Below are 12,822 nucleotides of genomic sequence, written 5' to 3' on the forward strand. Positions count from 1 at the left end.
GCCAAGTTCATTCTTACCTAAGGGTCTTGAGCTAACTTTTCTCAATGCCACAATATTCTTCTCTCAGTTCTTCATGCAGCTGACTTTTGTCATTCAAATCTCAGCTTAAAGGACAACTCCACTGACAGCATATTTAATCATCCAATTTAAAGTAGCTATCTGGGAGACTTACACTTTGGACATGATAGAGTAACAGGAACCAGACTTATCCCCCTACCTGAAACAACTATAAAAACAAACACAATATATGGATCAATAGTGTTTTCAACACACTGAACATCAAGCAATAAAGAAAAGTGGTCTCTGAATATCAGAAAACAAACAAGGTAAATCCTAGAACAGCTCCAACTTCATGCCTTGAGTGAGTTCCCAGGCCCAGTATAGTCCCTCATTTGAGAAGATGAAGCTAAGAGTCTAGGGAAATCAAGAGAGCTAGAATTCCCAGAACAGAGTACCAGAGCGGAGAGAGCTGCAGAGAGAAAGCCCTGGAGATCTGCAGGGTGTCTCTTTTAAGTACTTAGCTTAGGAAAGGACTCTGTGTGTGTGTGTGTGTGTGTGTGTGTGTGTGAAGAAACTACATGATCAGTCAGTTTTCACACTGCTCAAGACTGGGTAATTTGTAAAGGAAAGAGGTTTAATCGACTCATAGTTCCACATGGCTAAGGAGGCCTCAGGAAACTTACAATCATAGCAGAAGGCAAAGCAAGCTTGGATCTTCTCACATGGCAGCAGGAGTGAAAAGAGTGAGGAGCAAAGGGAGAAGAGTCCCTTATAAAACCATCAGCTCTCGTAAGAACTCACTACCATGAGAACATCAAAGGAGAAACTGCCTCCACGATCCAATCACCTCCTACCACATCTCTCCCTGGACACGAAGGGATTACGGGGATTACAATTCAAGATGAGATTTGGGGGAGGACACAACACCTAACCATACCACTACATGAGACTAAGGAAAGAAATACAGAAAATGATTACAGAGAACAGTACTGGGAACCCATGACAGGACTAAAAACAGCATGTTCCCCACCACCTGGACTAGAAAAACTCATGATTGATGTCATGGGGCACTGCACAGAACACAAAGAAAGATCTTGCCTCAGTAGTGGGAAATAATTAGCCCTAGTTGGAGCATTGCTCCAATCCTGCAAAAAAATATTAATAATAAATCTTGTAACACTTGAAAACATTAAGATGTTTCCCAGGAATTTAAATTCATCTCAGAAGAAATCTCAAAAATACTTAAAAGAATACAAAAATATCCAGCACCCAACAAAGTTTACAATATCTATAATTCGATAAAAAATTATGAGCTATCTAAAGATGCAGGAAAATACTAACCATAAAGAGGTGATTTAAAAAAAGAGAACTGACATAAATATAAAAACTAGCAGAAAAAAACATTAACACAGTTATCACAAACATAACCTCTATATCCAAGAAGTTAAATAGAGACACAGAAGATTTTTCTTTTTAAAAAAAGAACCAGCCGGGCGCAGTGGCTCAAGCCTGTAATCCCAGCACTTTGGGAGGCCGAGACGGGCGGATCACGAGGTCAGGAGATCAAGACCATCCTGGCTAACACGGTGAAACCCCGTCTCTACTAAATAATACAAAAATCTAGCCGGGCGTGGTGGCGGGCGCCTGTAGTCCCAGCTACTCAGGAGGCTGAGGCAGGAGAATGGCATAAACCCAGGAGGCGGAGCTTGCAGTGAGCTGAGATCCAGCCACTGCACTCCAGCCTGGGTGACAGAGCGAGACTCCGTCTCAAAAAAAAAAAAAAAAAAAAAAAAAACCAAATCATACTTCTAGAGATGAAAACTGAAATGAATGTATAAGCTGAAAAATACCTGGATGAGATTAAGGGCAGATTAGATCTTGTAGAAGAAAAGATTAATGAACTTAAGGACATAGGAACAGAAACTATCTAAAATGAAAGAGAGAAAAAAATTTTTTTTAATGAACAAAGCATAAGTGAGCCTTACAGAAGTATGACCAGAATTCCTGAAAAGGGAATGGGTGGAAGAAAAATATTTGCAGAAATAATGGCAAAAATTTTTCCAAGTTTGACAGAAATTATAAACCTAAGTAGCTCAACAACCATAAGCATTAGAAATACAAAGAACACCAAAGCACATCATAACCAAATGGCCTGAAACATGTGATCAAGAGAAAATCTTAAGAGCAGCAAGAGAAAATAAAAAGACACAGGAACAAAAATAAAGAAGAGAAAAGACTTTTTGTAGGAAATTAAATGAGAAGACAGTGTAGTAACATCTTTAAATTACTGAAATTAAAAACCAGAGTAGAATCAAATTCCATACCCACATCTCATACAAGTGAACTCAGGTTTCACCTGAGGAAATGAAAGAAGAGCAAACAAGATCTAAAATAAGCAGAAAAAAAGGAGGAATGAATACTGGAGCAGAAATCAGCAAAATAAAAAATAAATGAAAACAAAAATCTGTTTCAGATCAATAAAATTAATAAACCTCTAACTAGATTGATCAGGGAGAAAAAGAGAAGACACAATGACCAATATCAAGAATGAGAGCCAGAAATCTCTACAGAGTCTACAGATATTAAAAAGATAATAAGGGAATATTATTGTCTTAGTCCATTTTGTGTTGCTATGACAGAATACCACAGACTGGGGTAATTTAGAAAAAAAAAATTATTTGTCACAGTTCTGGAGGCTAGGAAGTCCGATATCATGGTGTCAACATCACACGAGGGCCTTCTTGGTGCATCATCCCATGGCAAAAGGCAAGGGTGAGATAGGACAAGAGAGCAGGAGGAAAGGGGGCTGAAGTTATCCCTGTATCGGGAACCAACCTGCAAAGACTGGAAGAGCCCTCATGACCCACTCACCTCTTAGTGGTCCCAACTCTCAACACTGCTGAGTTGGGAATTAAGTTTCCAACACGTGAACTTCAGGGGATATATACAAAAAAGCAATTACGAACAACTTTATGCTAACAAATTGACAAATTCCTTGAAAGGCCCTGATATGGTTTGGCTCTGCGTCCCCACTCAAATCTCATGTTGAAATGTAATCGCCAGTGTTGGATGAGGGGCCTGGTGGAAGGTGATTGGGTCATGGGGGCAGATGTCCCCCCGTTGTTCTCATAATAGTGAGTTCTCATGATATCTGGTTGTTTTAAAGTGTGCAATACTTCCCCCTTCACTCTCCTGCCAGCCACGTGAAGATGCACTTGCTTCCCCTTCATCCTTAGTCATGACTATAAGTTTCTGCAGACCTCCCCAGTCATGCTTCCTGTACAGCCTGTGGAACTGTGAGCCAATTAAACCTCTTTTCTTTATAAATTACCCAGTCTCAGGTAGCTCTCTATAGCAATGTGAGAATGGACTAATACAGAAAACTGGTACCAGAGAAGTAGGGCATTGCTATAAAGATAACTGAAAATGTAGAAGTGACTTGGGAACTAGGCAACAAGCAGAGATTGGAAGACGTTGCCTCTTCACTCTGCTGTTTTCTTTGCTGTGCTTCTAGAAGCATTTTACATGATGTAATTCTACTTGTCTGTGCACAGGCCTTGGGAGGCACCCCTTGCATCAGTGTAGACTGGATGTTGGATGGATTCAAAGGAAATTGTGTATTTTTGTTTTTGTTGCCTGAGTTTTCGGGGTCAAAGCAAAAAAATTACTGCCCAGATTAATGTCATATCATTTTCCTATATGTTTTCTTCTAGTGATTTTGCAGTTTCAGGTTGTATGACTACATCTTTAATCCATTTCAGTTTTTTATTAAATATGAGGTATGGGTCTAATTTCATTTTTCTGCACATGGATATCCAGTTTTTCTGACATCATTTATTGAAGAAACTGTCCTTTCACCATTATGTATTTTTCGCATCTTTCTTAAAAATCACTTGACTGCAAATATATGGATTTGTCTCTGAGCTTGCTATTCTTTTCCAGTGGTCTATGTATCCATCTTCATTCCAGTACTATGCTATTTTGATCACTAAAGCTTTGCAATAGTGTTTGAAGTCAGTACAAAGTCTCTAGCTTTGTTCTTTTTGCTCAAGATTACCTTAGTTATCTGCAGTCTTTTTTGGTTCTATATGAATTTTAGAATTGTTTTTTCTATTTTTTTGAAGACTGACATTGGGATTTTGATAGGGATTACATTGAATCTGTAGATTACTTTCGGTAGTATGAACATTTTTAAAATATTCTTCCAATCCATGAACATGGAATACATCTTTTTATTTATTTGAGTCTTCAATTTTTTTCATCAGTTTTGTAGTTTTCAGTATACAGATGTGTGTGTGTGTGTGTGTGTGTGTGTGTGTGTGTGTGTGTGTGTCTGTGTGTATGTGTCTGTGTGTGTGTATGTGTCTGACATGGTCTGGCTGTATTGCCCAGGCTACAGTGTAGTGGCGTGATCTCAGCTCACTGCAGCCTCTGCTTCCAGGGCTCAAACCATCCTTTTACCTCCACCTCCTGAGCAGCTGGGACCACAGGCACATGTCACCACGCCCAACTACTTTTTGTTATTTTTGTAGAGATGGGGTTTTGCCATACAGATTTTACCTCCTTGGTTACATTTATTTCTAAGTATGTTATTATTTTTGATGTTTTTGTAAATGAAATTGTTTTCTTATTTTTCAAATAGTTTGCTGTTAGTGTATAGAAATGCTGATTTTTATGTGTTGATTTTATATCCTACAGCTTTACTGTATTTACTTATTAGTTCAAACAGTTTTTTGTTGGAGCTGTTAGAGTTTTCTACATATATATATATAAGAGCATGTCATCAGCAGTGACAGTTTCACCTCTGCTTTTCCTGTTTGGATCCTTTTTATTTCCTTCTCTTCCCTAATTGCTCTGGCAAGGACTTTCAATACAGTATTGCATAGAAACAATGAGAGCAGGAATCACTGTCTTGTTCCTGATCTTAAATGAAAAACATATACCTTAATATCTAACTTAATTGGTAAAAGATTAAATGCTTTCCCCTAAAATCAGGAACAAGGAAAAGATGTCCACTCTCACCACTTATATTCAACACTATATTGGAAGTTCTATTCTACGCAATAGGGTAAGAGAAAGAAATAAAAGGTATCCAGATTAGAAAGGAAAAAGCAAAACTGCTGTTACTTGTAAATGACATAACTGTCTCTTTAGGAATTCCAGTACAGTAGAATCGAATTCTATTTAATTCTAAAGCAACTAAAACTAATAAGTGAGTTTAATAAGTCTGCATGATAAAGGTAAATACAAAAATCAACTGTATTTCCACAGACTGGTAAATAACAATTAGAACTGAAAGCTTTTTCAAAAATATCATTAATATGAAATACTTATGGATAAATATGACAAAAGATAAGACCTATAAACTGAAAACTAAAAATCCATGCTCAGAGAAATTAAAGACCACTTACATAAATGGAGAAATATATCTTGACCACAGGTCTGAAAAGACTCGATAGTGTTAAGATGTCAATTCTCTCTAAATTCACCTGCAGGCTTTTTTGTTGAAATTGACAAGTAACTCTAAAATACATATGGAAATATAAAGAACCTATACAGCCAAAGCAACTTGGTGAGATACAAAGAACAAAGGTGGAACATTATCACCACCTGATTTTAAGACTTACTATAAAGCAACACTAACCAAGACAACAACCATGATTGACATCTACAGACAACTGTAACAAAGCTACACAGACAATTCGGTGGCAAAACAATACTCTTTCAACAGTTGGTACTGGAATGATTGTATTTCCATATACGAAATAAACTTTGACTTATACAGATGATCCATACCCCTCACCATATACAAAAATTAACTCAAAAGTGTCATATGAGAGTTTTGATCAGAACTCAAAACTGCACAGATCTAAAGGCAAAAATATATTCCCTTAATGATATCTTATCTATAGTGTTAATGTTTTATTTATAGTGTGTTGTCTCCTTTAATGTTCTCAGTTTTGTGTTTTCAGATACAATTATTGAGCTGATACTGACTTCTAATTATTTTCCTCTTTAATTTCTTTTTTAAAATCCTTTCCTTGTATCTCACACAAGATTCCTCAATTCCTTCAACAACAGTAAACTCTGAAATGTATCAAAAGAAGATGATGCTAAAAGTAATTATTAAAAAAATTCTGGTTGTTACCTATTGCTGTTTCTGGCATAGCAAAAAGACACTTTTCTGTAGCCACTCGAAATTGCCCATGGACTGAGAGACCAACTCCCTAGAGAAAAAAGGCAAAAAAAGAAAGGGGGGGATTAAAAATATTGTTAAAAAGCAAACAATTCACAAACTTACAAACATTACATTACAAAGTACGAAGCAAGTAAATTATCTTTATACTCCACAGGAACTTGCTTCAGGGATAGGCTGTCCCCACCTCCTTCAATTAACTTTGAATTCCACGAACAGCACATGACTATATTCCCCTTTATTAAACATTTACACATGAAGTCTGACCACACACCCATCCTAGTCTGGTCATTCTCTTCCTCCACAGAGACACATAGCTATTATCAATTTGGTAAGTAACCCACAGATTTTTTTCCCTATGTATTTCTTATATTTGAACAAATGTATATACTTATCTGATACATATTTTATATATAATAATATATACAACTATACATATATAAAAGTCACACTCTATTCCATGGCCTGCAAGGCTCTACAACACCTGGCCTAGCCTAACTCTTTGACTTTATCTCCCATCACTCTTCCCGCACTCATTCCACTAGCCATGGAGGCTTCATGCCATTCCTCCAAAATTTTAAGCTTTTACAATTTCAATTAATCATAAAACCTCTAAGGTAAGAAGACATACTAGAGAAGGCCACTGCCTGCTCAATCACTGTTTTTCTCTAAGGGAATCTGCTCTTCCCAGAGACTTTTTTTTCCTTTCCCCAGGAAGGGCTGAACTAGGGATGGGCAATGGACCCAAGGGCAGCCTATGGAGACTAACCAGAATTCAGAGGCCTGGGGCGCAAAGGGGCAGGGGTGAATTAGACAAGGTTCTTACTCCTAGGTACTTAAACTAAAACACAGTGCGCAGTTGTCAGCTGATGACAGGCAGTGAAGCTTAAAGGTCATCTGACATTTGAGTTAAAGATGACATGATAGCCAAGTAAAAGCTGTTATTGTATGCGGTAGAGACAAAAAAAAAAAAAAAAAAAAAAAAAACCCTGAGAATGCTGTAGTCTGTACAAGACAGAAGACAAAACAAACACATAAAAAGAAGCAGAGATAGAAAAATAAACACACAACTTAAATTTGCCTTAAGCCCACACCTGCAGTCCAATTTTCAGGAACATAAGCAATGCTTATGGTCCCTGAACTTGTCTAATAACTGCCCCATTCTCTTTTGAGGATCTTTTTGAGTGAGTCTCTGTTCTTTCCAAATTAAAATGTCTCTTCACCACATTTTCAGTTAGAACTAGACCTAGATCCTGTCGTCAGCAACACACAACATAAGTATTTGGGCCCCCAGCATATATTCACTGAAATACTGTCCTGTGCTTTCCCTCCCAACACAACCTCCTAACACTGGTGTCCCTGACTAGCCATTCCCATCACATCTTCTGGAATCTTAACTCCTTTACAAAAGAACAACCTAACAGACCAAATTCTCTACAGAGGGCCCTCTCCACCTCCTGAACTCTATGGAAAAAGAAACTTAAAAGCCCCATATTACTTCACATAGAAACTACAGATCCATGCAGAGTAATTGATCCATTGATTCCATTCGTTATCTTGTATTACATAGTATGTTTTGTTTCAGCATTGGCTGATAATAGTGAATTAAAGACATCAGGATTTGAGTAAAAAGTTATTAATGAAAAACTATCAGAATAAGAGACCACGGACAAAAGTATCATTAAGAGCCAATTTTAAAGCCTTTCAATAAAGATGAAGGTTCAGAATAGTCAAGCCACTTCACTTGAAGATACTAGGAATACGCTGAACCATTTCAAATGTAAAACCCTAATGGCAGAATCATAACTAATTTTTCTATCTTACATCAAAGAATCTATTATAGGTTACTTGTAAGCAGTCCCCCTTAACTTCTGAAATGTGATTTTACATTTTATTTGACCATTAATCTTAGCTGATACTCCTTTGCTAGATTAAAAAGGCTCCAAAGTCTTCAAGTTTTATTGTATTAGCTAATTTTTATACAGATTCATTCTCCAAATACAATACTTTATTCCAATTCCTACTCTCCCCAAATACTCTCCCCCAAACCTACCAAACCCAGTAGTCAAATCTCATTTTTCATCAAGCTGACCACTAGCTAAACAGCTCAGTAATATGACAGTTGCTCATTCCTACTTTATGAAATGCTTTACTGGATTTTGAGACACCATACATTCCTATTTTGAAATCTAACTCATTAGTTTGCTCTTTCATTTCTCCCTGATATCAAAGTGTTGATCTGCCACAATAATTAGATGCCATCTTTCTACTCCACTTCACTCTACCCCACTGAACTCTGTCCTGTCTACATTCATTCCCTAGGAGATCTCTTCCAGCCCTAGGATTTTAAGCACCACCTAAAACACTAATAAATTATTTCCCCATCCCTGATTTCTCTACTCAGCTATTTAACATCTCATCTTGAATGTCTAGTAAGTATCTCAACCTTCACACATCAAAAGTAAATCTCCTGATTTCTGCTTAAGTGTGCTCCTCCCTCTGTCTTCATCTCAGTAAATAGCACCACAATTTACCAAGCCGCTCAGGTCAAACATCTCAGCATTACCTTCTTTCCTTCCTAACCCACAATGTAATCTATGAACTATCCTGAGAGCTCTAACTTCAAAATATATCCTGGACTGGGCCACTTTTCACCACCCACACCATTACAACCCTACTTGAAGCCTTTATCCTTTCTTGCCCGGGCTAGTGTATCTTGCTTCTACTCTTGCCACAATCTATCATCTCCATACCAGTCAAAGCACGCTTATTCAAATGTAAAACATCTCATGTCCTTCTCCTGCCCAAAAGTCTCCAGTGACTTCCCATCACACTAAAATATTATCATGACTGATATGGTCCCATATGATCTGGTCCCTTTCTACCTTCCTGATTTTATAGTCTACCATTCCCCACTTTCTCACTTTCTCTCCAGTAAGCCACATGGGCTTTCCTTTTTTTTTTTTTAACTTTCTTGATGTATAATATCCACTTAAAGGTACACAAACAGTAACAAATAGTAAGTTCGCAAGCATATAGTTTCAATGAGTTGGCCCCAAATGAACACACCCATGTAACCAAAACTCAGATAAAAACTATGAGAAATTGCATTATGCACCCTGTCAGTCACTACACCCTCCATCCTTCAAGTAGCTACTATCTTGACCTCTAACAAAGGATTAGAGCTTTTTCTGGCTTAGCTAGATGTAAATAGAATCACAGAATATATATTACTATCTGACTTCTTTCAGTCAACATTATGTTTGTGAGATTTTTATGTTCTCGCATATAGCAGTAATTTGTTCTTTTTCATTGCATAGCATCCCTTTGTATGAATAAACAATTTGTTAATCCATTCTAATATGAATGGCTACTTGTGTTGTCTCCATTTTGGCTACTGCAAATAACAATTCAGTGGCCATTCTGCATATGTTTTGGTGCATAAGTGCACACATTTTGGTCAGATATGAGTAAAAGTGTCAGGTCAAAGAGTTATTAATCAGCCAGGCATGGTGGCTCACGTCACGCCTGTAATCCCAGCACTTTCGGAGGCCGAGGTGGGCAGGTCACCTGAGATCAGGAGTTCAAGATCAGCCTGGCCAACATGGTGAAACCCTGTCTCTACTAAAACTACAAAAATTAGCTGGGCATGGTGTCATGTGCCTATAATCCTAGCTACTCAGGAGGCTGAGGCAGGAGAATCGCTTGAACCTGGGAGGTGGAGGTTGCAATGAGTTGAGATTGGACCACTGCACTCCAGCCTGGAGGACAGAGCAAGACTCCATCTCAAAAAAAAAAAAAAAAAAAAAAAACAAAAAAAAAACCTATTGATTCATTCAACTTTAAAATATATCAAAATTTCCTAAGTGGTAGTACCAATTTCTACTCCACTAGCTGTATACAAGTTTGCTGTTCTACATCCTCACCAACACTTCAAGATGTCCTTCACATTTTAGGCATTCTAATGACTATATGTTAGTATTTCACTGCAGTTTTAATTTGCATATCCTTGATGATTAATGCAGTTGAGAGCTTTTTCAGGTTTATTAGCTATCTGGGTATCTTTGTGAAATGTCTAACCTTTTGCTGTGAAAAGTCTGTTCTAATCTTTTGCTCTTTTTTTTTAACTGGATTTTTGAATTGGTAGAAATTCATATATTCTAGACATGATTCCCTTATCAGATATGTACCAAATATGCTTTCAGTCTGTGGCTTGCCTTTTCACTCTTTCAAGGATGGCTTGGAATGAACAGAAGTTCTCATTCTTAACACATTACAGTTTGTTCACTTTGCTTACGGTACATTTAGTGTATTATTTAAGTAATCCCTCCCTAACCCCTGGGATTGAAATTTTCTTTGTGAAAAGGTTTTTAAAGATTTACTTTCATTAACAGTTACGGATTATATAAAAATTTGACCATTTCATCAAAATTTTGAAATATATGAGCATAAAGTTGTACATAACATCCTCTCGTAATCTTTTTTATGGCTATGGGTTTTATAGGGATGTGCTATTTTTCATTTCTAGATTTGTAACACACTCTGCTTTTACCTTTGTCTTTAACAACTTATCACTAAGGATTTATCAGTTTTAATGGTCTATAAAAATAATTTTCAGCTTTGATATTTACTGTTTATTGATTTTAAATTTCTTTTTTTTTTTTTTTTTTGTATTTTGATCATTTCATTGTGATGTCATATAAGGTTACTGCTCACGTTCCAAACATTTGGGATTTCCCTGTTATCTTTCTATTACAGATTGCAACCTTAATTCCACTGGGGACAGATAATATATTCTGTAAAACTAATCCTTCAAAATATATTAAGACGAATTCCATGGCCTATTTTGGCAAGTGTTTCATACACACGTGAAATGGAATGTGAATTCTGTAGTTACTGAGTGCATGTTCATTAGGTCAAGCTTATTAAACAATGTTCATTCAAATCACATATGTGCATATAAAATATGTGCACGAAAATGTATGTACTCAGTATGTCTTTGTTTCATCTGTTACTGAAAGAAATATGTTTGAATATTTTCTTTCTTATGATTGTGGTTTTACCTATCTCCCCTTTTAGAGTTTTCCACTTGTTTACAAGATTAGTCATTTTTATTTACTTATTTATTTTGAGCCAAAGTCTCACCCTGTCGTCCAGGCTGCAGTGCAGTGGCGCGATCTTTACTCACTGCAACCTCAGTCTCCTGCGCTCAAGTGATTCTCCTGCCTTACCTCCAGAGCAGCTGGGATTACAGATGTGCGCTGCCACACCCAGCTAATTTTGGTATTTTTAGTAGAGATGGGATTTCACCATGTTGGACAGGCTGGTCTCCAACTCCAGGCCTCAGGTGATGCACCTGCCTCGGCATCCCAAAGCTGGGATTACAGCCATGAGTCACCGCACCTGGTCACAAAATGAGTCATTTTTATTTTATTTTTATTTTTAATTAATTTATCTTTTTGAGACAGAGTCTTGCTTTGTTGCCCAGGCTGCAGAGCAGTGGCGCAATATCGGCTCACCGCAACCTCCGCCTCCTGTGTTCAAGCAATTCTCCTGCCTCAGCCTTCCAAGTAGCTGGGATTACAGGCGCCCACCACGACACCAGGCTAATTTGTTTATTTTTAGTAGAGACGGGGTTTCGCCATGTTGGCCAGGCTGGTCTCAAACTCCTGACCTCAGGTGACCCAACTGCCTCAGCCTCCCAAAGTGCTGGGATTACAGGCATGAGAAACTGCACCTGGCCAAGATTAGTCATTTCTATTTTTATTATTTTTATTTTTAATTTTTAGAAGACCAATTCTGTCCACAGTGTATGAATGTTTTAGGTGAGGCTGGGGTGATGGGGAGAGTGAGGTGAAGACAGCATCTATAAATCTCATGACTTTGTTGTTTTGTTTCGTGTTTTTGGAGACAGAATCTCCATCTGTCACCCAGGCTGGAGCACAGTGGTGTGACCTCGGCTCACTGCAACCTCTGTGTCCTGGGTTCAAGCGATTCTCCTGCCTCAGCCTCCCAAGTAGCTGGGATTACAGGCGCATGTAACCGTGCCCTGCTAATTTTTGTATTTTTAATAGAGACGGAGTTTCACCATGTTGGCCAGGTTGATCTCGAACACCTGACCTCAGGTTATCCACCCACCTCGGCCTCCCAAAGGACTGGGATTACAGGCGTGAGTCACCGCACCCTGCCAAGATTAGTCATTTAAAAATGTTTGAAAATATCATACCAGGAGAGTTATTTCAGATAGGCAAAGGTTTGTTCGTATAGTTTCTCCGTTTTAGTACTAGTGCCATATTGTTCACTATGGAATTCATTAAGTAATTCTGCTTCATATTTAGTTATAAACCAAGGCTTTTCGACAAGTACTTACAAAGTATCTTTCTGCAGTTGATCGATTATAAAGTATTGACTGCGCTCAATAATCAGTGATCTTAAAATGGTAAAAAGCTGAATAAAGTTTGAAACAGATTGAGCTAAGCCTTATCTTCTAAAGAAGCAAAAACGGAAATCTAGGGCTTGCCAAGTTTGGCCCCTAAGGGCTACACCTCAGGAACTAGGATAGCCTAGATTCAAGACATCATTCTAGGATGACCTAGAATTAAGTCCAACTTCAAATTCTCTGAAGT

General features: G+C 37.7%; 1 protein-coding gene across 4 annotated transcripts in view; it reads right to left on the reverse strand.

Moving 5' to 3' along the window:
- LOC105468213 (3-hydroxyisobutyryl-CoA hydrolase) overlaps positions 1-12,822 on the reverse strand; it is a 117,732-nt gene that overhangs the window by 52,729 nt on the left and 52,181 nt on the right. For all 4 annotated transcript variants that reach the window (XM_011718284.2, XM_011718283.3, XM_011718281.3 and 1 more), the window contains one exon: positions 6,149-6,227. In XM_011718284.2, coding sequence (XP_011716586.1) covers positions 6,149-6,227 — 79 coding nt within the window. The remainder of the gene's footprint in view (positions 1-6,148; positions 6,228-12,822) is intronic.

Source organism: Macaca nemestrina, chromosome 11 (assembly GCF_043159975.1).
Source record: "Macaca nemestrina isolate mMacNem1 chromosome 11, mMacNem.hap1, whole genome shotgun sequence".
In the NCBI taxonomy this organism is placed as follows: Eukaryota; Metazoa; Chordata; class Mammalia; order Primates; family Cercopithecidae; genus Macaca; species Macaca nemestrina.